The sequence below is a fragment of the Pithys albifrons genome, chromosome 2 (assembly GCF_047495875.1).
Source record: "Pithys albifrons albifrons isolate INPA30051 chromosome 2, PitAlb_v1, whole genome shotgun sequence".
NCBI lineage: Eukaryota > Metazoa > Chordata > Aves > Passeriformes > Thamnophilidae > Pithys > Pithys albifrons.
Window position 1 is genome coordinate 58,161,035 of NC_092459.1, and position 24,668 is coordinate 58,185,702.

Here is a 24,668-nt window from a genome sequence, read left to right on the forward strand (position 1 = left end):
GTACATGCATTCTCCACTGCCAGGCATTCCAGCCCTAACCCATCTAGTGACTGATAACATACATAAAAATGTAGTTATTTAACCACATGTATACGTGTGCAAATAGAGTTCTGTTCTAGAGACAGTATGAGACCTTTCAAGTATCTACTAAAGTATTTATATACTTTCCAACCTATTTTGTTGTTTCTTATTTCTCACTAGGAGCAGTCAAGGTAAACGAACAAATTTTTATCTTATTTAAAACACATGCACTTGTTTGTTTGCTATCTGTGCTCCTGTGCACATTCACCCCCTGACATTTCACAGCAACAAGAGAAACTAAAAGAATAATCAAAAATCAAATCTCAGTTAAAATGAAAGGATAAGCACATCTGTATAACTGCTGCAAGTAAAAAAGAGAAGCTAAGTCAACAACAACTTTTACCCTGGGAAACTATCAGTGCCATTGTACAAAACCAGGAAAATCATTGATTTTTAGCTTTATGGACTGTTGACTCTGGAAGCCATCCAGTAGGTGATTAAGTGATATGTTTCTTAAAACATTAAAAACTCAATAACCTCACACTAGAGTTTGTATCTCCATTTCATATGGGCAGTTTCAAATATACAGAACAGCAGGTAACTGTACACAAGACCCTGTCACAACAGGCACATTAACAATACAATATATATTTTATCCTGATGCTTAAATCCATTCTACGAAAAGAAAAAAGTACAAGCCGCAAACAGAAAAAAAAATCTTGTGTTGGGAATTTGTTTGTAAAAGCTACAGAGTATCTTTTTCCTTCAGAAAAAGAAATCAATTAGCTGTAAATTATTCAGCTCTAATAATACACATAGTATAAATTTGCTATTTAAATGCTTTCCAGCCTCTCCTATTACATGGTAGAATGGCAACATCTGAAATTTAAAGCAGTATCTTGAGGCTACAAACTAACATTTGTTTTGTAAACAAAAACTGATACAATTCTTCCCCCTTCCCCCCACCCTCAGTGAGACCATAAAAACGAGTGTTAATTTAAATAGAATCACTTGATCACAGAAACAGAATAAAAATTCCAGTCACAGTTATAAGTTGCAGAACACATGAAGGAAACAGTAATTAGATGATATAAGGTAGACAATGGCTACACAGGCTTGACAGATGTGTTGTAAATCAATGGCCATCATGATCCCTCTGCTATCACCACTCACCTACCTTAAGCACCATAAATATTTTTCTTTAACAATTACAATCTGCTGGGGTTTATTTGTGTTTGGGTTTTCTTTTTGATTAGTTTTGTTTTGTTGTCAGACTCACAAAAGTCAGCATATTTAAACAATGTTTATTTCTCTACACTCTTCCGAAGGCAGACTGCCCCTCCTGCACTCAAATGGAAGTATAGACAGTTTTACAATGTCTTTGGCAAAGCTGTCTTCTATAACAAGCTGGTATTGCATTCTATACTCTCCAAGCCTACACTCACCTTGCTTTTAATAGTTATTTATTCAGAGCGTGAACAGAAATCAAAGTAAACACACAGAAATTCACCAGTGTATTTCTGATGCAGGACCCTTATCCCAACCAGAAGAAACAGGGTTAATAACTAAAAAGTATTTTTTCTTCAGAGCCAACGCAGCTGATTGCATAACAAGCCAGGGGATTTAAACACAGACACCTATAATACAAAGAGCATTTGTAGGTGCCAATATGAATTGCCAAACTGCACCGGTCCCTTACAGACTCTCTGTAGTGCAGAGAAGAGCTAATAAAACACTGTGCCTGCTGTGCAGCATATCCCACACAGCCCTGATTGAACTGCAGAACTGTAACTTACCTTTCAGTCTCTGGGAATTCCCATTCTTTTGCAGCTCATCCTCTTCATTAATTGTGAATAAACCAGGGGGATTTGGCCTGGCACTTTTCTTCAGTCTCTCCTGTCGGAGGACAGTAGTTGAGCCAGGCATGTTGCTGTTCCTGCTTGCTTATTAAAAAAAAAGTAAGAACTCCAGCCCCTGCTTAGCCGCTAGCTGCAACGCTGTCTGTGCATTTGAGCACTCGTAACAGATCCCCTATGGATAAGCGGTATGTAAACAGCTGACAAATACCAACATCCAGCCGGCAGTGAAAGGTTTGCAGTCTTTCCCCACCTTGAAGAAAAGCCCTAATTAAAGCCACATTGGTTGGGATGCAGCTCTTCTCTCTCTTAACCTGTTCAATCAGATCCCAGCCCACAGCTCCAGGTTCCTTGATGCTGCACCTTCTTCCCTGCAACCTTCTTCCAGCTACAGCATACTAAAATATTCAGCACGCAACACAAGAGGAGAAAATATGATCCGTCGCTGTTAACAGTTGCCCTGACAACACTGACACATCCTAATCAAAGGGGGGTCTCAGAGTGCTGTCTCCTCAGCTGCAGCGAGCCGGCCTTGGGAACGCTGTCTCCTGTACACTTGCAGAGAGCTGGAAGCACCTCGGCAGCATGGGCTGCTCCTTCCTCCTCGCAGGGCGGCGGGAGAGTGGAGCTATGCTTGCACAAGCAGATGAGCACTGAGTGGAAAGAAGCTTGGAAGGCTCCAGGCATGAACCTGATTTTTGCTCAGCTGCTCTGTTGATTCACGTTTAGAAATTTTAGCGTAACCTAAAACAATGAGGATGAGTCTTCTTCCATATACGAATGTGTTGGGTGTCATGTGTGCCACCACCCCCCCCTTAATCACTTTCCTATGCAGTACATACCTTTTGCATTAGGAATGCATACACCCACAATTAGAGGCAGGTGTTGGAACATTCTTTTCCTTGTGTGAAAACTCAAAAATCACAATTTCTAGCTTGTATGGACAACATAATCACTTTCAGAATGAATATTCTGTACCACGCCATTAGTTTTACAGCACCAACTATTAACATACACTTTGCAAAATGAGTAAAGTCCAAACAGCCTGGATAGTTTTAAATAACTGATTTCTCTCAATTCTGGATTTTCTTTAGCCATTCATGACAGAGCACTTGCTCACAAGTTTTGCAATCTGCACGTTCCATTCTTCACAGCTCCAAATCCCACTACACAACATGCTGGATGTTTCACCTGAGAGACACCTTAATCTTCATCCACTTCCACCTCTCCAGTTCAATGTGTGCTCACCATTTCAAAATGCTACCAAAGAAAAACTGCACGCTAGAATCACTCTATAATGTTAAAATTACATTTTTCCTCACTTCTGGGTTTTTGGTTTCATTTTTAAGAGAATCTTGATGCAATCTGATCAGCCACCACAAGATGGCACAGACATCAGTCGACAAGTCTGTCGGTGGCTTACTGAAAACACATACAGATGGGTACGATCGCTCCAGCAACAGAGGTAACAATACTGAAGAGTTTATGACAGTCAATATGGTAGGTATCACAGTGGCCTGGGATGCTCTTCACAGAGGAGTCCTGAATCATGCTCAGCTGGCAGGACAGCTTTGCTCTCGCACATCTTAGGCTCATGAGCCACGAACACAGTGAATGGAGTAGCACACAGCACCACCTGAAGGCTCAGCTGCACTGTTCTTCCTTCTTCTTCAGCGCAGGTACTAAACACCCAACCAAACCAGAAGTCTTTTGCAGCAGGACACCATTTCTGAACCGAGCCCAGAGCCCACCTCCAGCATGTATTTCCTCCTGGCTATATCCTGCCACTTGGCTACACCTTGGACTCTCAGGGCGTACACGGAAGCTGTACATGATGGCATTTGTCTACAGTCAGAGACACATTGTACTAAAGGGTGTGTCCCCCCCCCCAAAAAAAAAGAGTAAGGAAAAAAGCTCTAACACAAGCTGTTCTTTAGTTCAGCAATTAGCCTTCTGGTATTTATACAGGCTACTATATCCCATAAAGAGAAATACCTTCATTCCTCAAATCTCATCCACTTAATGCCTCCCACAAATACTACACAACAGTACACATATCACCACATAAAGTGGATAGTAGTTAGTGCCATCAACACTTTACATATGTGCCAAGATTGCTGCCAATAGAACGAAAGTAACAGAAAACAACACTTGTATGACAGTTTACTTAAATATCACTCCACCCTGTTACACTGTTTTAAGTCATTAAGAAAGGATTCCTAACCTTTTACATATTATGTTTAATACACTGTAGTTGCTAAACTACTTAAACAGGCATTTTAAAACACATAAGAAGTATGTAATACACAAAATTACACCTGACTGGAGAGGCTTTCCAGCTTACAGGGATGATGACTGTTTCAGTATATCCATTTCCCTGATATCAGAGGTGTCAGGCAGAACAGCTACAGGATTGAGAAATTTACTTCCTTGGTCCTTGCAGGATCCCCTGCACCCATAAGAGTGACTTGCTCTGAGTACAACATGTAGTAATGACTAAGTTTGATGCTTCAGGGATTAGCGAAGATGGATTTGAGCAACTGAGGTGTTGTCTGTTGACTTACTAATGCAGAGGTGACAGAGGAAAACTATGAACAGCACATCCAGCTTATGCAGCAAGATTTTATTTCAGGGTCCCTGTAGTTAAAAATCATGCCAGCCTCCAACATGTTTCCATGTGCCTAATAAAATGCAACCTATTACAAAAAAAAATCCATTAAAACATAAGATACCAAATAACTTTAGGTAATTTTGCTTTTTTGTTGTTGTGAAAAACGTTCCTAATAACATTATTTAAACATGCATTGAAGGTACCAACACTGCATAAGAACAGATTGTATTGACAATCCCCTCTCTCTCCATCCACTGGTTTAGGGAAGAAAAAGATATTCCAGATGTAGTCCTAGCAGGAGAGTTTTGCTTATTCCAGACTTGTCTCAGATGCTTAGGAACTTCTATATGAAGACTCAGATGAAAGCAACATTTCCTTGAGGGAACAAGGAGGTGGATAGTTTTAGTAACAAGGCTATTAAATTCTTTAAAAAAAAACAAAAACAAAAACCCCCCCCAAAAGCAACAACTTGCTTACATTACAGGCCCCTATTATCAATTCCTCCGCCCCCCCTCCCAACCATTAGTTGTACTGTGTACTAATACAATCACAGCTGAGCTCTTACTGATGTCGTGAGACTCTCTCAAGAGATGGAATGAGAGCAACTGTTTATCCAGAGTGTAGTGTATAATTTTTGGGTTTTCCTTTTTACAACACCTACAAACTCAGGTTTGCAGATAAACTACTGCACTTAAACAAGCTCACTTTCATCCACTGAATTTTGTAATTACCTGCACCAAACATCATCTGATATGCAACAGTCTTAAATAGCAATTTGAATAAGGACTATTAGGGCAATTAAATTGTGAAGTGGGAAATGTAAATATTCATAACAACATGCTGAGTGATGTTTCTGCTTTACCATCAGGTATTAACACTTGATATCTCTGCCTCTGAAATGAAAAGCAAGTTGAAGCCAGTCACCATGATACTTACATGCAGTCTGCTATGGGTAATCTGGTAATTTGCAATGGCTGAGCTCTAGATTTGCAATCTTCTTTCATTGATAGGATTGTTTCAGTCCCTGTAAACTATTTCAAACAGTGCATGAAAGAAAGACTGGACATGGCACTTAGTGCCATGGTCTAGTTGACATGGAGGTTTTCTGTCATAAGCTGGACTCAATGATCGCAGAGGCCTTTTCCAACCCAATTGATTCTGTGACTTGGTGATTCATAGGGAGGAAGGAAAACAAAAGGCAGTGTTCAATGCAAGTCAGCTAACAGAAAAGAAAAACCTTGTGAAGACGAGACAATTTGTACCTTTCACTAGCACTGGCAGACTGTGGTAACTAGGACTATATATTTTAAATGGAAAATAACCCCACCTGGTGTAACTGAAAGTAATCCTGGATCATTTGGTATGTCAGGTTACATGAGAGAAAAAAACAACCCATCTCCTCAGCACCTCCAGGTGTAATAAGCTCTGTCTTAACACACAAGAAAACTACTGTCTGTCATTATTCTGAAACCCAAGTATCATCAATATAGACCAATAAACCACTAGTTAAACTCCAGACTTCAAACTCCCCTTTTTCCTCACTGCCAGGCAGAAGGGTTAAAAAAAGCTTTGAGGCACAGATACACCAAGCCAGTCCCAGAAGTCAGGGCAGCCCACTCACCACTGCTTTTCTTTCTGACATTCAAGCTTTCCAAAGCCCGAGGTAAGTTACAACTGCTAAACCCTGGTTTCTCCAGTTATAGAATGAAATAAAAGCTTCAGATGAATCCTTCTTCTGAAAGAACTCAGTGATTCTTATAAAATACTCTTCCCTTTCAAGATACTTTGTATCCTTACTTTATAAGAGATACTGAGGAACTATTCAACTATTGAAACAACAAAGACAAATCTGAACTATGAAAACCAAAAGCTGAACAAAGAAGTTGTACATGCTTTAGTGCTTTTAGAATACTATCCACAATCCTTTTCTCATCCTGTTTTTCAATTGTATCCAAAACTGTCAGCGGTTGAAGATTACTCTCTTGTAGGGTACCAAAAAACCCCCAAAACAACCAACAGAAAAACCAAAACCCCAACAACCACAAATTTGAGATATTTATTTGTAAAGCAAATCACACATTCACAGAATCACAGAACCTGATGAGTTAGAAGGGACCCACAGGGATCACTGAGTCCAACCCTTAGCCCCACACAGGACAATTCCCAGCAGTCACACCTTGTGACTGAGAGCAGCGTCCAAATGCTTCTTGAACTCTTGTCAGACTTGGTGCTGTGACCACTTCCCTGGGGAGCCTGTTCCAGTGCCCAGTCATCCTCTGGGTGAAGAAACTTTTTCTAATCTCCAGTCTAAACCTCCCCTGACTCAGCTTCTTGCTGTTTCCTCGAGTCCTGGCACTGGTCACCACAGAGAAGAGATCAGTGCCTGCTCCTCCTCTTCCCCTCACAAGGAAGTTGTAACTGCAATGAAGTCTCCCCTCAGTCTCCTCTTCTCCAGGCTGAACAGACCAAGTGACCTCAGCCACCCGTCATACACCTTCCCCTCAAGGCCCTTCACCATCTTCATTGCCCTCCTTTGGACACTAAGAGCTTAATATCTTTCTTATATTGCAGTGCCCAAAACGACGCACAATATTCAAGGTGAGGCTGCCCCAGTGCAGAGCAGATGGGGACAATCCCCTCCCTCACCCAGCTGCTGATGCTGTGCCTGATGCCCCCCAGGACATGGTTGGCCCTCCTGGCTGCCAGGGCACTGCTGACTCATATTCCATTTACCATCGACCAGGACCCCCAGGTCCCTTTCCATGGCACTGCTTTCCAGCATCTCATTCCCCAGTCTGTATGAACATCCAGGGTTGCCCCATTCCAGGTGCAGAATCCAGCACTTCCTCTTGTTAATCTTCCCACAGTTGGTGATTGCCCAGTACTCTAATTTGTTGAGGTCTCTGCAGGGCCTCCCTGCCTCCGAGGGAGTCAACAGCTCTCCTCATTTTTTATCATCTGCAAACTTGCTTAGTACCCCTTCCAGTCCTGCATTCAAGTAATTTATGATGATGTTGAAGAGCACTTCTTCTCTTGGATCCTAATTTGAAGCCTTCTAACAAAAAAGGGAAGCTACCCCTCAACTTAAATGTATTTTATATCACGAAACAGATGAAGTAACTATTTTAGCATACATTCTTTTACAGATTGCCAACATTTCATTGTTATTTCTCATTTTCTTAGAACTGAGAGGCTCAGGGCAAGGTAGATATTTTATTTATTTACATCCAGAAAGAATTGGCATTTTGCTTTTATAGTGATGTTTTCCTAGATGAAACAATAGGGTTCCATTGGGAACCAGGTTTCAAATGTTTCTTTCTTGAGAAAAAAAGTACAGGAAAATTAAGGTATGGTTAAAATGTCCCATTTTGTTCCACAAAAACATTATTACAACAAAAAAATTTCAAAGTATGTACCCATCAAAACACAAAATCATATTTTGTATGGGCATTTTCAACATTAATCATCCATGTCAAAATATTTTTGTACAAACTTATTTAAAAATACATAATATAGACAGTGCTAGATCCCAGTATCTCCAATTGGAAGGGATCCATAAAGATCATGAATTTCCAAGTCCCTGTTCCCTGCAGGACAATGTTGGAATACAAAGACATTAACAACACTCCAAATTCAATCTCTGTCTAGTTTCCTTCAGGCGTCACATCCTTGTTTACTTTCTGTTTCACTAGGTCTTAAATCAGGAAGTCAGGCTCAAAAAATGGAGAAAGTGGGGCTTTTCCCTGACCCCCTCTCCTCATGTGAGAAAACTGTTATTTACTCAGCATCAAAGGACTGGAAACCTTTTTTTCAATGGCATGTAAATCTAGGACAAAAAACCCTTGCCTTAAAGAGACAGGCATGATTCCCCCCCGCCCCCAGTATCTCCCACCTTGTTTTCTTTTGGTTGGTTTTTTTTAACAGTTAACTTGGAAACAGCAAAAATAGCCACTGTATCAGAAAAAACATTTGGTTCAATTAAAGTCAGCCACTGCCTCAAACATCATGCATGCCTAATTTTTTCCACTGCTGCTCCTCTACTTTCTCTTCCTTCGATCTCTTACTTTCAAAAAAGAACCTTGACTTTACAGAGATTTCTAAGTTTCTCTTCAAAGATATCTCTAAAGCCTCACTTTTATATACCAGATAATAAAGTACTGGCAGATTAAAAAATTCATATACTGTTGTAAAAATAAACAACTTCAGTATTTAGTATATAAATATCTGATAACTGATTTCTTCTTTTCACCTTCTTCAAAGGAAAAAAGGCCCCTTGCATTTATTAGTTAGAGAGAATATAAAATTCTAGGGAAAAACAAGGGAAGCCGCCTTTTTGGTTACTGAGAATCCTGCTGTCAAGAGTACAGATGCACTCTGAATAGCTTTAAATAAGAGATGAGTCAACTTGCTTCTAAAAATTGAGCCATAAAACCACAGTAGTTGCATGAGCTTATTCTTCACTGATCCATTGAATTAGGTGTTTCAAGAAAGTGCAGAAAACTCCAGAAAGTGCAGAGCTGCACAACTTTTCTAAACAACCATCCACAAATATGTTCTGGGGAAGCTGGAGAGCAGCAGTGGGTCATTAAGATTCTTCAGAAACTAAACTTAGAAAGGCAGGTTCAGCTCTTTGCATCTTTCTCTTCTGGAGTTCAAACAAACATACCTTTATTCTGGTTTCATATTTCAGTATTGCCCTTTCCAATATATTGAATTCAGGATTATTATCTATATCTGCCTAAAAGACAACAGATTTTAAATAAGCTAGGTCTGGAAACAAAATGCAGTCACCAGGCCCTTATGCTCCTATCAACTCTCCTGACTACTTTGTCTCCTTTAGCTTTTCATGTGCTTGTGCACCCCATTGCACATCCTGGGAAGACTGTGCACATTCTAGATACTACTTTAATATTCACAGTAAGATGACACACTCCTCAGCTGCAGAACTATCACGGTGCTAAGACCATCCATGGAAATCCCCTCAACGTGATGTGGGAGACTTGCTTATACAGTCCCCACGTCCAGTCTTCATTCATCACAGTTCTGGCGAATCACAAGCACGCAGCTGTGCCAGCAGCCCCTGTGCCCACGAGAGCCTAGAGCAGGAGGCAGCTCCACCAAGAAACACACATCCATACACATGCTCAGATGCAGAAAGCGACTCTGGGAGGTGAGCTGTTCCTGGTTTGCTGCCCCTCTGACATGGCACAGTGCCACACACTGGGCCAATGGTTGTTAAGAGCTCCTTAGAAGAGAGCAGACAGAAGGTTAGTGTTGGCTGTTTTCCCTTCTGTCAAAGAAAATTAAACCTGTGTGCATTTCCATGCATAGGAAAACTTTAGGAGAAGGCTGGAAGCCCTGCCCTGTTCTGACTCAAACTCATTCATCAGCATGAAAGACATCTGACCATGAATGCTTTGGAATGGCCTGCCCAGAGAGGTGGTGGATACTCTGACCCTGAAGGTTTTTAAGGTGAGACTGGACATGGAACTCAGTGCCATGATCTAGCAATCCAAGGGGAGTTGGATTAAGGGTTGGACTTGATGATCTCAGAGGTCTCTTCTAACTCAACTGACTCTATGAAGGTAAGTTTCATGGTTCACAAACACTTTGAACACATACACACCAATAAAACAATCCAACATAAGATGTGTATTTACAAGTCTTGTTACATTTTTAAACCAATCTGCATAGTATGACTAATCACATATATTGCACAAGGCATACCCCAGTGACTAGAAAACATGTTAGATCATTCTTAGTCACCAGTATGTGTAATAGAATGATATCAGATCAGGCCCTACAGCAGAACATACCATGTAACTTCAACCAATGGCCAGTTAAATAAGGAAAGGCAGCAAGGAACTGGAAGTTCATAGGACAGTAGGAAAGAGGAATTCAGTAGAAGACAGAATTTATCAGTGCCAATTGTCCTACAACTAATAGCCAGGGCAGTGTTGCCACTGCTTCTGTCTGTGAGAGATTAAAAAAAAAGCTTATTCTTTAAAACACCTGTTTTCCAAACATGTCAAGAGAACCAAGCACTTGTATAGCACTTATATACAGTCTACGTTTTTTGTTGAAAATGTGAACATACTTCAAAGAAAAGGCTCTAAGCTTTTTCACAGAAAAGTGAACATGAAAGAAAAGGCGATATGCCAAGACTAAATTTAAATTTTCTCCATTGTTGTACTACCAATAGTATCTCATGGATGGAATCCTGTGAACCACTTTGTGCTGTGTTAATTATCAGTGTTTTCCTGTCATTTTAGTTACCAATATGTTTCTTAGAAAGTGACCAAGATGTCTGGACTTTTGGGTAAGTGAGAACACATTAGAGTTTCAGAGATATGAAATATTTGGAGACATCAGTACTTTATTTCTCCCCTCCATTATCTAGTCTCCCAATGACTCTCAGCCTGGAGCATAAACCATTCTATCACATCTCTGAAGAATCTCATTGCCAATAAGAGTCAGGGTTTCCAAACTGCATTCATTTGAATAGTGAGACAGCCTAGTCCTGTATGTCATCTTGGCATACAACCTATGGCTGTTCTCCTTGAACTCTGACCGATGTCCTAGGATACATATTTTCAAGATTGCTCCCTAAAGCCACAAAGGGTACAAATATATCTTCTACCTGTTTTCATGAACAAATATGCCACGACTCCCCCTCATGGAATCAACACTCAAAGGAAACTAGAGAATTAATCAGAACCAGTTTAACAAATGCACCACTTCTCATACCTGCTTCAGGTGAAAAAGTCTTCAACACACATATGGCCTGTTCTACCACAATACTAACAAATCATTATGTTTTTCTAACAGAAGTCACATACAGAGGGTCTCCTTCCTGGGGGAAAGTGCAAAGACAGTTACTGCAACATCAGCAGATCAGTGGGACCTGTATTGTGGTTCTAGACTTACACACTTTTTTTTTCAAGCAGAAAAGAAAATATGTTGTTGCAAGATTACACAGTATTTACATAATTGAGGCAATTATTGCTCTGATCATTTAATTGCCTTTAACACAACAAATAATTTTCAGCTGTAAAGTATTAAACTTGTTTATCTGTGATAGTAACAAATCAGTCATCATAAAATGGTTGCCATCTCAGCTTACCATAAATTTACAATTTTTACAGTTTGAATTAGCACATACAAAAGTACCTTCCTTTTCAAAATGAAGTCCAAGTAAAATGACAATGTATGTTACTTTAGTTAGGTAATTAAAAGCTCTTTTTCTGTACTGGAAGAACCACTTAAGCCAGCTGCTCCATCATTTATCAGGCTTGATTTTTGACTAACTCAGGTTTTATTTTTTCTGGCAGTGTTTGGCTTTGGGGGTTTTTGTGTTTGAATTTTTTGTGTATGTTGTTTGAGTTTGATTTTTTTAAAAGAAATTTGCTTTTGATTTGCTTTTTTTGGGGTGACTATTGGGGTTTCATTGTGGAGTTTGTGTTTGTTGTGGTTTGTTTCATCTTCCCTCCTCCCCTCCGGGTTTTTTTTGGCTTTTTTTTTTGTTGTTTTTTTTTTTTACACTAGAAGTGTTGGGTGTAGGTGGTTGGAGAAAAACAGCCTGACTCACATTACATAATATGCATATAAAAAGGCATGTTCAAACTTTTCCACAGTATATAGTCCTTGCACAGACATTACTTGACCAGTGAAAGACTCCAAGAGACAGTACTTTAAAGGGATTTATATAGCTGAGGGGCAGCTTCTATAAGGATTTTAATCCTCTCATCCACAGCCATAAATTTTATTTAGTTGTATCATTTTCATTCTACAAGCTACTGAAATCTGAGTATCCGTGAATTCGGTACTGCCTCAAAAATTATTAACGTAAGACCAAATAAGTAATTGTAAAGTCTGATACACAACTTCACAGTTTGAATAGGTTTTAATCAGAGAGGCGTGGCAATGGAAGAATTACAGATCCGCAATTTAATTTATATATTAAAAGACAGAAAATACTCGCAGTGGACTAACGTTTAGATGCTTATGGATGGAAATGAAGGCACGCTAACAACACGAAAACCTTCAGCACTCTGAGCATTTGTAAACATATACCCTGGCGGCAACGTAACGTTTGGCTGCAGATCCCTGTTATCCTGACGACACCTGGCGCTCTGACAGTCGCTGTTTCTGGTATGAGTGAGAGCAAAGAGCCGTGACCGGCGCGGGGCTGACCCTCGGGCAGCACCACAGCCTGTGGTGGAGCGCTGGGACGTCCCCTCGGTGCCCGCGGCCGAGCACGGACACAGCCCAGCACCCTCTCCCCTACTCCGGCTCCAGCGCCGCGGGAACAGCGGTGCTCTGCAGCCGGCAGCTCCCCTTGGAGGGAACACGAACTGCCTCAGCCAGCAGAGACATGAAACCCGTGTGTCACAACACCACTGCAAAAATCCTGCCCAGCAAAACGTGTTGGCACCACTGGCAAAGAGCCACGAAGAACCAGGACATGATTTATTCTCAGATGGAGAAAATACCAGGATAGGCGAGCAGTAAATTACCACCAGAAGTTACCGAGAGAACACCTCAAGCGTTCAGCTTTCACCAGCCACCAATCACTGATATCATTTACAGTGAAGACTTGTTTTGTTTTAAAAAGAAAGGAAAAATAGTAACCTCAGAAGTGAACATTAACAGTACACAAAATCATGGCATTAAAGCTTCTTTGTAATGATCCAAACACATGGCTCTCTCTGGTCTCCCAGAGCCTATATAAATTGTCAGCTGTGCACAGTGGCCAAGGCAACCCAGAGCATGCGTGGGGAAACTCTGAGGCACAGGCATGCCTATGTTAATGGATGGGCAGCCATAAAATGAGGTGCCTTACAAGCTTCTCCATATGTTATTCCCCACAAGAGGGCCCCTCTCATCTCAGGAATCACTGAAAACCTTTTTTAGCACTCTAAAATGTTCATGTAATTATAATTTAAAAATTCAAACTGGTGTAAGTTGGTGTACTCTCTGAGCACTGCTCTCATGTTGCCATCTATACATTTATGAATGGCAAAGTAAAAAAAACCCTCTCACCCTGGTAATTAAGCCATTTACCTGAAGAAAGCTAGTTAAGTGCAGCAGATCATCTGCTCAACAATAAAGGGAGCCACTTGTAACATCTCCCTGCAAAGCCCTTCTGGTGCCGATAAGGTTTTTCCTAGGATGAGCCCTTAAAGTCCCTGTGTGTAACTACGGGGGAGGGGGGAATCCCAACCAGACATACACCACAACACACAGAGAGGTATTCAGCTGATTTGTTTTATTTTTTAAAAAGTCAACCAGTAGGTGATTTTCCAAAACAAGGATGGGATGTTGACCTTCATGAGGAGTCGGATCCAGACACAGGTGCACTGCTTGCAGAGCAGACTGCAGCCAAAGCAGCCAAAGCCATCTGCATGGCCCTGGGCACACACATCTACTCACTCATGGACAGGCCAAACAGCTCCCTGACATGTTACAAGGTTGTTCCTGTTTGTAAACATCTGGAAAGGGGCCCATGATAATTTAGAGACCTAAAAGAATTTCAACCGACAACAAACAACTTCACAGCAGTTTAACTTGGACATTTCACACATGAGGAAGTTTCCAATGAACTTTGACAGCACAGAGCAATTTAAATTCAAAACACTTAACAACTAAAACAAGCAGATCCACCTCCTATCTTCAAATATGTCCCATAACAAGTAAAAGTTCAACACAGTAGAATGAAATGAAACTATAAAGCAAATTCAGAATAAATACAGGCACATCAGTTCTTTTAAAACTGTACATATGTAAAAGACATGTCTGTCACCTATTGGCTTGTCTCCAGTTTTAGTAAGGAATTAGAAAGTGACTGATAATAGAGTTTAAAAAAAGGAAAAAAAGAAGAAAAATCACATCAGCAACGTAAGGTAAAGAACTTGATAAGAATTAGTTAGACTTGGTTTTCAAAATACACTGACAATTCTTCCCATGGAAAGTGAAGTTATAATGTGGCTGTAGACTTTGAAACACAGAGAAAACAGATGCATACCCTTTCTGAAGCTGAACTTCAGAGTGATGCTCGAGAGTGACTTGTAAGACGGATTCCTGAGCAAAACCACTAATTTTAAGATTCAACAGAGACAGCATTTGGATGGGTCTGCCCACAGTCGCTGCTTGTGACTGCATGCCTGTGTTATATAAAGTACGTATTAAGAATATTACACTGTGGAAACGTAATCAATTAACCAACAGCCATATGGCCTATTCATATGCTGTTTTGATGAAAAAGCTTGGATTCCAAGATCAACTTGGACATATCTTAAAGAAGAACTAACAAAGGGTGAGCGGAATTGTACTGTGGAAGGAGATAAAAAAAGGAAAGGACTAAAAGTTCGAGTCAAGACTTCACAGTTCAGCAAGCAGCACTCCCAGTGAACGTGCCAGAAAGGCAACCCCTTCAACTGCCCACAAAAGCAAACAGCATCCGTGCCTACAGCAGTGATACAGCGGTCGATCCGCTTGCGTAAGCCAAAATCTCCTCCCTGCACCCTCCTCACCCTTAGGGCCAAAATAAAAGAGCTTTAAAACGCTCTCGCAGCTTACATACCTCCTCGGAGGAGATGCAAGGACATCTCCCGGCTTTCCCTATAGGAAATAAGGGTTCGCAGCAGCCCGTCGCTGGCACGCGTTTGAGCCGCAGCCAAAGCCCCGGGCCCTGCGGCGGGGCTCGCTCGGGAGGCGACACCAGGGACCCCCACCCTGCCGAGCCGTCCCTGCCCTCCCGCCGGGGCTCTCCCCGTCCCCGCCGGCAGGTGTTGCGGGTATCCCCGCATCCCGCAGGAGCTCTCCGCTCCCTCCATCCCCGCTGCCCCGCAGCCGCCCCCGCGGCCGGCTCGGCACCCCGCGCTGTCCCCGCCGCGCCCCGACCCGAGCCTTGGAGCGCTTTCCGAACAGCCACCGACGCTCCGGGAGCGACGGCGCGGCCCCGCCGGTGCCCTCTGCGGGGCCAGGAAGGGAGAAGGAGAGGGGTTTTGCCGCTCCGGCGGGCACACTCCGGGCGCGCTCGCCCCCGGCATTGGCTGTGCCTGCCGCCCGGGCCGCCCCTTCGGCTGCCCCGGGCCGGGCCGCGGGGGTGCCCCAGCGGCAGAGAGAGCAGCAGCCGCCGCCGCAGCGCCCGCGGAGCGCCCCCGCACCTGTTGCGGAGAGGCCGCCGCCGGGCCGCGCCGCTCCGCAGGGCCCCGCAGCCGGCCGGGCGCGCAGGGTCCCCGCAGCCGCCGTTCCGACCCGCGCCCTGCCCACCCGCCTTCCGCCCCGACCCGGCCCGCGGCAGCGCCTCACCTGCGGGGCGCCGGCGCCCGCCGCTCCTGCCCGCGGCCTCCGCCATGTCTCCGGTTGCCCGCCCGGCGCGCTGCTCCGCCCCGCGGCTCCGCGGCCCCGCAGGTGAGAGCGCCACGTCCCCCGCCCCGCGGCCGCTCTGCCCGAAGCAGGTGAAGGCGGGCCCGGGCCCCGCAGCGGCCGCCCCGCACGGGCAGGAGGCGCTTATGAGCGGCGGTGCGGGGGCGCCTACCCGCACTCCCGGCTCCCGTGGCCGCCCCGCGCAGCCGATGCGCCGGTGTTCGCCCAGGTGTGTTGGGTTTTCGCCTCAGAGCGGCTCCCGCCGCATTAGCACAGCTCGTTCGCTACCGGCGCGGAGAGAAACAACAGGTTTGGGGATGCTCGCCATCCCGAAGGTAGGTGGGAGGAGTGGCGGCCGCCTCACCAGGCCGGGCGATGCGCCGCATGGTGTGGGAAAAGAGCTGCACTGCTGCAGACTCCGTACTGCGGCACGTGCTCTTGAACAGCCGCGTTTGGAGTGGCCTGCAGTGCCTCGCTTCCAAAACATGGCTCTGTGGAGTTGTCGACATGTCAGTGCCTTCTGTAAAGGTCACGGACGGTCTTGTTACCCTTCCCATGAGTTCGCAAAAAACTTGCCTTATGCTGCTCTCCAGGGTCATCAGAGTGTTTCTCCCAAGCGTTCTAGTGTACATTAAAACATCATTTCTTTTTTCATGTGCTTGTAGGTAGACCAATCGTCAGAACTATAATTGAAGAAGAGTGAATGAAGTGGGGAGCTCATGGGATACAGCTGTAGCACACATACAAGCAAGCAGGGGGAGACCAGCAGCTCCCTTAGGCTGGCACACGTGGACATAGCCAACTTCAGCCCGCCTGCAGAACGTCCTCCCTTCACAGACTGTCAGTTTCAGGGCATGAGGTCTTCTAAGGGACGGGAAGACGAATATTTTGTTGTACCAGGAGCCATTTGTACTCTAACACAGAAGCAGCTTGGGGCTTGAGTGATAAATTGTTCTCCGTGGTTTGTGGGCAGCAAAGTGTTTGTGATACAAGAATAGGCTGAGCTTTATGCTGGAAAGTGCAAAAGACAGCAAGATCAGCACTGCCTTGGTCAAGTTTTCACTTCTGTGTTCTTTTAATGGAGGGGCAAAGGTGTCTCTTGGTCCATCAGACCCCTGGATTACAACAGCACGGATCAAGGACCAAGAGATGTTATCCAAGCTCAAACCCAGTGGTATGTGCTAGTCAAAATATTACCCTTGGCAAAATCCTACACTTAATAATGTGCCCTTACAACGTAATCTCAAATCCCTCCTCACTTGTGGGCCATGTAGGCACCCACCAGCCTTTTCACGGAGCCAGGCTAAAGAGTCACAGGCTGTCGTGTCTGTTGCACTCTGTCCCAAAATGTTTTCTCACATTCTGTTCAAGGATATAAGAAGTAATGTGACTGGCACCATCTATATGAAGTAGCCTGAAGTTAGGGATATTACCTAAGCTTTTGTGCACACATCTACTACTTACATGGATAAGCTGTGCTGTTCAGGGAATGACATTTGTACCAGATCATGATCACTCAAGTAGCCAAAGTGTACGTGGCCCAGCCTATACATTGATCTTACAGTGGAGAATACAGAACTGACTGTTGAACAACCCTGCAGAAGCCACCTTGGCTCTGGTGAAGCCTGCAATGAACTATAGGAGTTCATTCCCAGCTGGTGCCAGGCTAGGTCTCATGGAGACATTCAACTGAAACCTCGATCATGCTCCCTTCTCTTATACGTAGCTGGCATTTCTGAGCACCCTGAGTCATAGAGAATAGGCTGCATGCTTTCAAAGCAAACAGAGCAATGCAATTATATTCTGGTCTATTCATGCTGCATGAAATCAGAGGTTTTCAAACCACAGTCGTGGACTAATACATGATAGTGCTTCACAGAAAAATCAAATTAGCGATGTTCATTGCCCTAGGGTCACTTTTCAGTGGGTAGTGGTTTTTTAAGTTGTTTTGAGTTTTACAAATCAACCTCCACCACTGGTCTTTCAAGTGTTTAAAACTACCTTGAAAATATTCTGTTTTCTGATGTAATAGTAGTAGAAAATTGGTAAACAGTAGCTGTGTTTCTCATGGAAACATAGTTAAGTTTTGGGAATGAGTTAAATCTGCCTGTGGTCAAAAATCAGTGGAACCATCTTCAGAGTAAAAAATACCTGACTAAAATTATTTAATCTACTGTTCTTTGTTTAGCCTATCTTTTTAAATACATAATTGTTGCATTTTAGTCAGCAAAAATTACTATATACAAGTTAGGACAACATGTTTATGTTTAAAATAAAATAGTTAGTTTTCTTTGAAAATACTTGCTAGACCTGAAAAATTGAGAGCATAAGCCACTCACTGATTACCAAGGTTTATGAAGAAAGAAGTAGCTTCTTGTCCAGGCAAGTCTTACTCACACTGGAATTTTTTGCAGCTGCCCCAGAAGAATCTGTTGATACCCAGTGCTACAATGGTGGAGTGACAATGACAGTGGATGGACAGGGAACATCTGCAATCCTTTTTCATTACATGTGAGAAAAGACCCACTGCATAAAATAAAGCAGAAAAAGAAGCAACAGGCCACAATGACTATTCAGTGCAGGGAAGCAGGACTTTTCATTTTGCAAGTCAAGCAGAGAGCATGGAGAAGAATTTTGTTTGGCCCTGGCTTGTTAGTACAGGAATTAGCGTGAATAGGAAAACCCAGGAAACAGTCGATGCTGTCATTATCAAACTCAGATCACAGTAAGTTTAATGTGTCAGAAAGGTTCCCTTCATACTCAGTTTGATTTTTATTCCTTTTTTTATTCCAATATTTTCCAGCTCTACACCTTTGTTATTTTAAAAGTCAAAAAATATAGGGAAAAGTAAGTCTTAGGTTATTTTTATTTTCAACTGTGTATGTCAGAGATAGCTTTAGAACAAGCTAACATTACTGTGGTTCAGGTGTATACAACTGGTACAGTTCAGTAGTACATAAACAACTCTAAAACAAATGCACCATAGGAACTTAAATTACCAAAAATAAACAATAATAAACTATGTAGGGCAGTAGGTAAAAACAATTACCTTTAGGTCTTGCACACAAAAAGAAAAATATCTAATTATGATTGAAATTATGAAGCTCTACTACAAGTAGTATTGAGATATATTAGAAAGAAACTTGAAAAGTTGTTGTCACATTTGGGTTTTGTTCCAGTGATGTACAGTCACATGAAATCTTACACGAGTTTTTCATGACATTAACATCTGCTTACTTTACTACAATATTTCATGAGTTTATGACTTTCTCTGTGTGTGTGTTTAAATTTTTGAAAAACTTGTATGTAAAAACATTTGAAGTAAAATAATGTTGCAGCTTGTTTATAGATTTCTCATGGATTATAGAAGTAAGAGCAGTCAGGAAGCTGCAATGTTTTTAACATTGGTAAACAAATACTGGATTAAAGTGCAACAGTCCCTCTGACAGCACACCTGCTCTGTGCTCAGATGAAATCTTTTCATCTCTGTAGAGAAGCACAGAAAAATTTCAGTGTCAGGCGTGCTTCTCTCGAAAGTCGGTGACAGCTTTCCAGAGCGTGCATAGCATTCCTCCTCTGTAAAGAAGAATCATAAAGAAATTCAGGTACAAAGATACTCTCTAGCCTGAAAGCTTTCCAATTTAGGTGCTTTCTGATTTTCTTGCTCCGGTTTTGATCAATGAAATTCAGTGGGAAGGCTGATCAAAGGTGAAATTCAACATGCAATAATCAAATAGAGAACAGAGTCCTTTCCTGATTACAGTACAGGGCAATCTTTCCGCTTGGCAGATGCCTGCTGTCTGGAATTCAGACTTCTGGTCCAAAGGACTTGCATAACCCACATCTGACTTCCAACATGAGGAAAGTGCCAATTATGTAAAAATTCTTAACACCTGCTTTTCTTAATCTAATTTTTTAGTTACTTATTTTTAAAGTGACTGGGCACATACACAGTGTTTGATAATTTCTGTTGTTTCTACTTTAACTTGGTACTGCAGTGACCCACACACCTGGCATGAATTGCAGTACATGAGTAAGATTTCTGAAGTTAGATGATGAACTACTGAAAGTTTTGCTATCTGTACCTTTCTAAATAAAAGCAAGGCTCTAATGGGACATTCAGCGACTCCTGGTGTAGAGCAAACACTTTACCTTAATATTTTGCCTTTAATAGAAATAGCTAATTTTAAAATTTAAACAGTATCCAGCTGTTTAACAGGACTTCATCAGTATACGAAGACATACTGGAAAGTGTTACTTAGTATAAATTAACAGTGGACAATCCAATAGAGACTTAGTATCAGTTATTTTCTCTTGAAACAAAGCACAGCTCCTGCTCAGCATGGTTCATTTAACTGTGAAGCATTACCTCAGTCTCAAACATTTCAGATCATCTCGTGTAACATAGCAGAGAACATCTGTTAAGGTATAGTCTTCAGCCAAAAACTGCAAAAAGAAGTTTAAATTAACATTTTGTTAGAAATATCATTTAGCTTCCTAAGCTCTTCTTCCTAGGATTACCTGCCCTTAAAAATAGAAGGTTAAGTTTGGAAGAAACCTAAAACTGGGCTAAAATGTGGTACATGTAACAGATTAATCCACAGTTGCTAGAAATACAGTGAAACTACTTAGATTTTACACTGTATACTCTGCATTGGCATACCAAGCACAACTTGAAAGGTGTAATGCTTTTACAGCTACTCAAAACCTTTGTCAACTGACATTTCTATTGTTACCACTGATATCTCAGAATCACAGACTCCAATTTACACAGATTAGAACATAATTAATACCACATTTAACCCACCAGGAAATTAAGAACAACAGTTAAGATCTACCTTTTCAAGAATGGCATCTAAATTTGATGTAATTTGATTTGGAGGAACCTTTGATTTGGTACGTAGGAGTGATAACTACATGCAGGTGTTCATAAGGTAGCTGAAATTCTGAGATGCTCAACACCTCTAAAATTATATAATTTGCTGCAGAGCAGAGTGATCTACTTCAGCATATTTCGCTTCAGCAGTTAGCTAAGGCTGAACATGTACCCTGTATCCAGGGTTTCATCAGCAGGAAGTGCTGCAATGTGTAAAGACACTGAAAAAATACCAGTGTCTATTTACCAGGACATTTTATTCCCTTATTCCTAATTGGATTTCGGAATTAATAATAGTACTGTATTTTTATGAAGGCCTTTATATCAATTGCTCTTTTCCTATCATCTGCAAACAAATTATTCTCTCAAAATGTGCTGCAGTAATTAAAAAGATTTGGTATCTTCTTGTATTGAGTCACAAAACAACACTGCAACTGGAGAGTGAACAGAATCATTGCTACCTTGTTTATAGTGGCCTCGTCAGCTCCATGAACTCTCAGCCAGTTTATGAGATCAGGATCTTCGGTCCCTGTGCCAGTGGAATGACGATGACAGACAGACAATCCAGGAATATCTGGAATGAGCAATTTTGAAACAAGGTTTTATGTTGCCAAAGCAACCTCTTGTCATTTTTGAGTCATGAAGCACTTTCTTCACTGAGCTTTCGCTTCAAGCTTAGAGTACCAGTATTCCCATAAATAAAGATAAATGTCAATTCCTGAAGACCACAATTAAATACAATTTATAGACAGTTATACATACTTGGTTATGGGTAGTTAAAGTAGCATGAACATTAATACAGATTTTCTGCTCTCTTCATGACTTTTCTAGTACAAGGCACATCAATTTCACTGTTGCTGTTTCTACACTAAGGTTGTTGCATCAATAACTGAACTGTTCAGTGCAGCTTATAGAACTGGTGCATAAGCAATGCCTTAGACTGAGGATCAGCTGCTTTTGGGAAGCATATTACACAGAAACATCAAACTGCATTAGCACTTCCACCTTCCTCAGGACAGATACACAGCAAACTCGGCTTCCCTTGGTAACCTTTAAGTTGTGTTTACATCTCACCAATTAGATCCTCTTGAACTTTCAGTGTAACAACTGGAACAGTCTGTAATTCAAGGAACACATACCTAAACATACTGGATTATCCTCTTTAGAAATAATATTTATTCTGTAGGATATGAAGCTTGTACTCTTCCATATAATCACAAAAAAAAATATTTAAATTGTACCTTTCCTTGTACTGTGATTAACAAATTCAGTAATTTGTTTCCACAATGTACAATCTTACTTCAGAGCAAACCCTACCAGAAGCAGCATCATACAGAATCTTTGCTGAAACTGGCCCAAGAAAATGAACACATGTTTAGCTGGCACCATTTCATCTGCAATCAATATGGAAATTTTTCTTGAAAATTCTTCTCATTTACCTATTGGCTGTGACCTGAGCCGCAGGTTTCTGATCTCTTGATCTTTTTCTTCTATAGCTTGATGTAAGAGGACTTGAAATTCTCTCTCCTTTTGTACCAACTCCTCCAATAACCTGTGAAGTAACCAGAAGAAAGCACACATTTCCTTAATTAGCTGCAAATTTTCAGGAAAGCAAAGATCTTACTATACTTAAACTGGAAACCTTCCTGACAAAGACAAGGAGAGACTTTTTCAGCTTTCACTACAGATTTATTATGACCTATACCAAGATATAAACATTCATTGATTCCTAAAGCTATAGCCCTTAAAAAAAAGCCTCAAACACATACACATTCGCTTCACTAAAAAAGTGGGATGGTATAAAATTTCAGTGAAATTCCTACAGCCAGCATTCTGTTTTAAACAAAACTGTGTCACTGAGAACAATACCACCAAGGGCTAAACTTTGCAATGTAATCCTTTGTAAGTAAAAATGTCAGTTCACATCTCTCCAGTAGACGTTTTCAAAGGTATGGCAAGGCTGGAGCCGTGATGATAATGTGGTTGCCTTTCTATTATGTGGAAAATATGTTCTCAAGGGCTGTCCCTTCCTCACATATAAGGCATTTTGTGCCTACCCTCCTAGACTGTATTAAGAGTGAGAAAAGAAGAGGCAAAATACCTGCATCCTCCCCTAAGCAATTACTTTTAAGAATGTCAAGCAGAAGTAAATTGGAACCTATATTTGACCTCCTTCATAACAGAAACCCAGAGACAAACCCAGGGAGATTCAGTAGCCTGCACCTTTCAAACTGATCAAAAGAAAATAGAATATAACGGAAAATTATTATGTGAAACTGCTGTAATCTGTTATTTTAGAAAAGTGGTTTAGTAGAAGAGGGGATTTGTGAACAATATCCTTTCAGGAACTTGGTCAGAGAAACTGGACATGGAGAACCCATTCATAAACCTATCTGACTTCTGAGTCTTAGGAAGTTCTGCCTTGAAAGAATTGCAGCACCTTCATCTCTTTCCTGAACCGTTGGGGGTTTTTTCCTTTCTTTTTTTAAATACCAGTTGAGCACTGCAACTGTTTTTCTGGACACAGAAAGATAGCAATTCAGTTAGAAAATGTGCCACAAAAGCACCTTACCTGTCTTTGCGTGGAAGTAAACTGCATCCCATACGATTGCTTTGCAAAAACATCTATCCCTACTTTCGGCGTGCATGTAAGGCCTACCAGCAGCATAGCTGCATTTGAGTGCTTCCACACGCAAGCTAACAATTAGTAACAAGTCTACCCTGCTTGGGAACAGCTGCTTTGTGCATCTATGCACCCCTACAGCTTGGTCATCCTCTGTCTAGTCTGATATTCTTTCCAGACAGGTTACCTTTCAGTTAATTTACATGTACTCTATCTATTCTAGTTGAAAAAGGCCATCAGGGCCAATAAAATAATCATTTCTTTTCTCCTGATGACTGCTTGCTGCTTATGCTAATGAAGCTTTCATTAATATTTAAACAACTGTCCATAGTATTTACCTCAAAATTTCTAGGTGAATGACTGGATGTGATTATTTGGCCAAAGGCTTTGCATCTGAGAAATTTACAGAAGCAAAGTGATAGCAAAAAAGCATCTCTACAAATTGATTACTTCTGAGGCTATTCCCCACCATAGTGAAGCAAAGTGAGTCAATCTGAAATACTTATGTATTTATTTATTGATAAGGCAATCAAAATATTTCTCAGTGGTCACAAGCAAGAAAATAAATTGTAACCTAAGAACCCCAAAATACTGATAATTTACTAAAAACTGTACAGTCTAATGAGTTACTCTAATTGTGGCAACCCTCTTGGACACATTTAAAAATGCAGTTTAACATATTAACTTCAGTTGGAACTGTAACTCCAAAGAATGTTCTAGCAGCATAACAACTGTCTTATTGAAGACGTTCTCTTTCTATCAAGGTCGCATTCAAAATTTACTGAGGTCAGCAGGAAACCAATGTCATAAATCAGATGCTGCAAAAGCTAAGTACCTTCTTCAAACAGACTGTCTGGTATACTTTAATGAAAAGAAAATATATCTAGAACAGCATATGAAAAAAATAATGGAGACAGTTTTTTCTCTGGTATTTCTTAAAAAAACCAAAAAAACCCCCAAAGAACCACTTTCAGGTTTAAAGTGCAATATTTCTGAAAAAAAATAAAAATCCAGTATCCAAATTTCTGACTCATTTCTTCTTTTAAACAAAACACCTATTTCCCCCATCTTTATCTAATGAACAAAACTTCTTTAATAAAAAGGTAATGGCTGCTGGTAAGCATAGATTCTGCCTGCAATAAATTCTGTACACAAAACAAGTTCGAAGCAGGTTCTTTGTGGAGTTCATATGTGGCTGTCAATTAGCTTGAGTTCACTCCCTAGGAATAACTATAGAAAAGAATAGCAAGTTCTGCCTTAGTGGCAACAAAGCATAACACCATTCATCAGCCACACAGAGCATACGAAGAA

The 24,668-nt window shown here is 41.5% G+C and overlaps 2 protein-coding genes across 8 annotated transcripts in view; both read right to left on the reverse strand.

Annotated features, from left to right (window-relative positions):
* MAP7 (microtubule associated protein 7) overlaps window positions 1-16,003 on the reverse strand; it is a 116,862-nt gene extending 100,859 nt beyond the window's left edge. For 4 of the 5 annotated variants that reach the window (XM_071549149.1, XM_071549147.1, XM_071549151.1 and 1 more), the window contains exon 1: window positions 1,818-2,483. In XM_071549149.1, coding sequence (XP_071405250.1) covers window positions 1,818-1,947 — 130 coding nt within the window. In that variant the 5' untranslated portion in view covers window positions 1,948-2,483. Of the gene's footprint in view, window positions 1-1,817; window positions 2,484-15,801 lie in introns of those variants that run through there. The other variant, XM_071549150.1, reaches the window with a different exon arrangement.
* Window positions 16,004-18,706: 2,703 nt separating this feature from the next.
* The window catches only part of MAP3K5 (mitogen-activated protein kinase kinase kinase 5), a 99,401-nt gene continuing 93,439 nt past the window's right edge, over window positions 18,707-24,668 (reverse strand). For all 3 annotated transcript variants that reach the window (XM_071549144.1, XM_071549143.1, XM_071549146.1), the window contains 4 exons: window positions 22,174-22,286; window positions 21,196-21,308; window positions 20,228-20,304; window positions 18,707-19,434 (listed from right to left, as the gene is read on the reverse strand). In XM_071549144.1, the coding sequence (XP_071405245.1) occupies window positions 19,374-19,434; window positions 20,228-20,304; window positions 21,196-21,308; window positions 22,174-22,286 (364 nt within the window). In that variant the 3' untranslated portion in view covers window positions 18,707-19,373. The remainder of the gene's footprint in view (window positions 19,435-20,227; window positions 20,305-21,195; window positions 21,309-22,173; window positions 22,287-24,668) is intronic.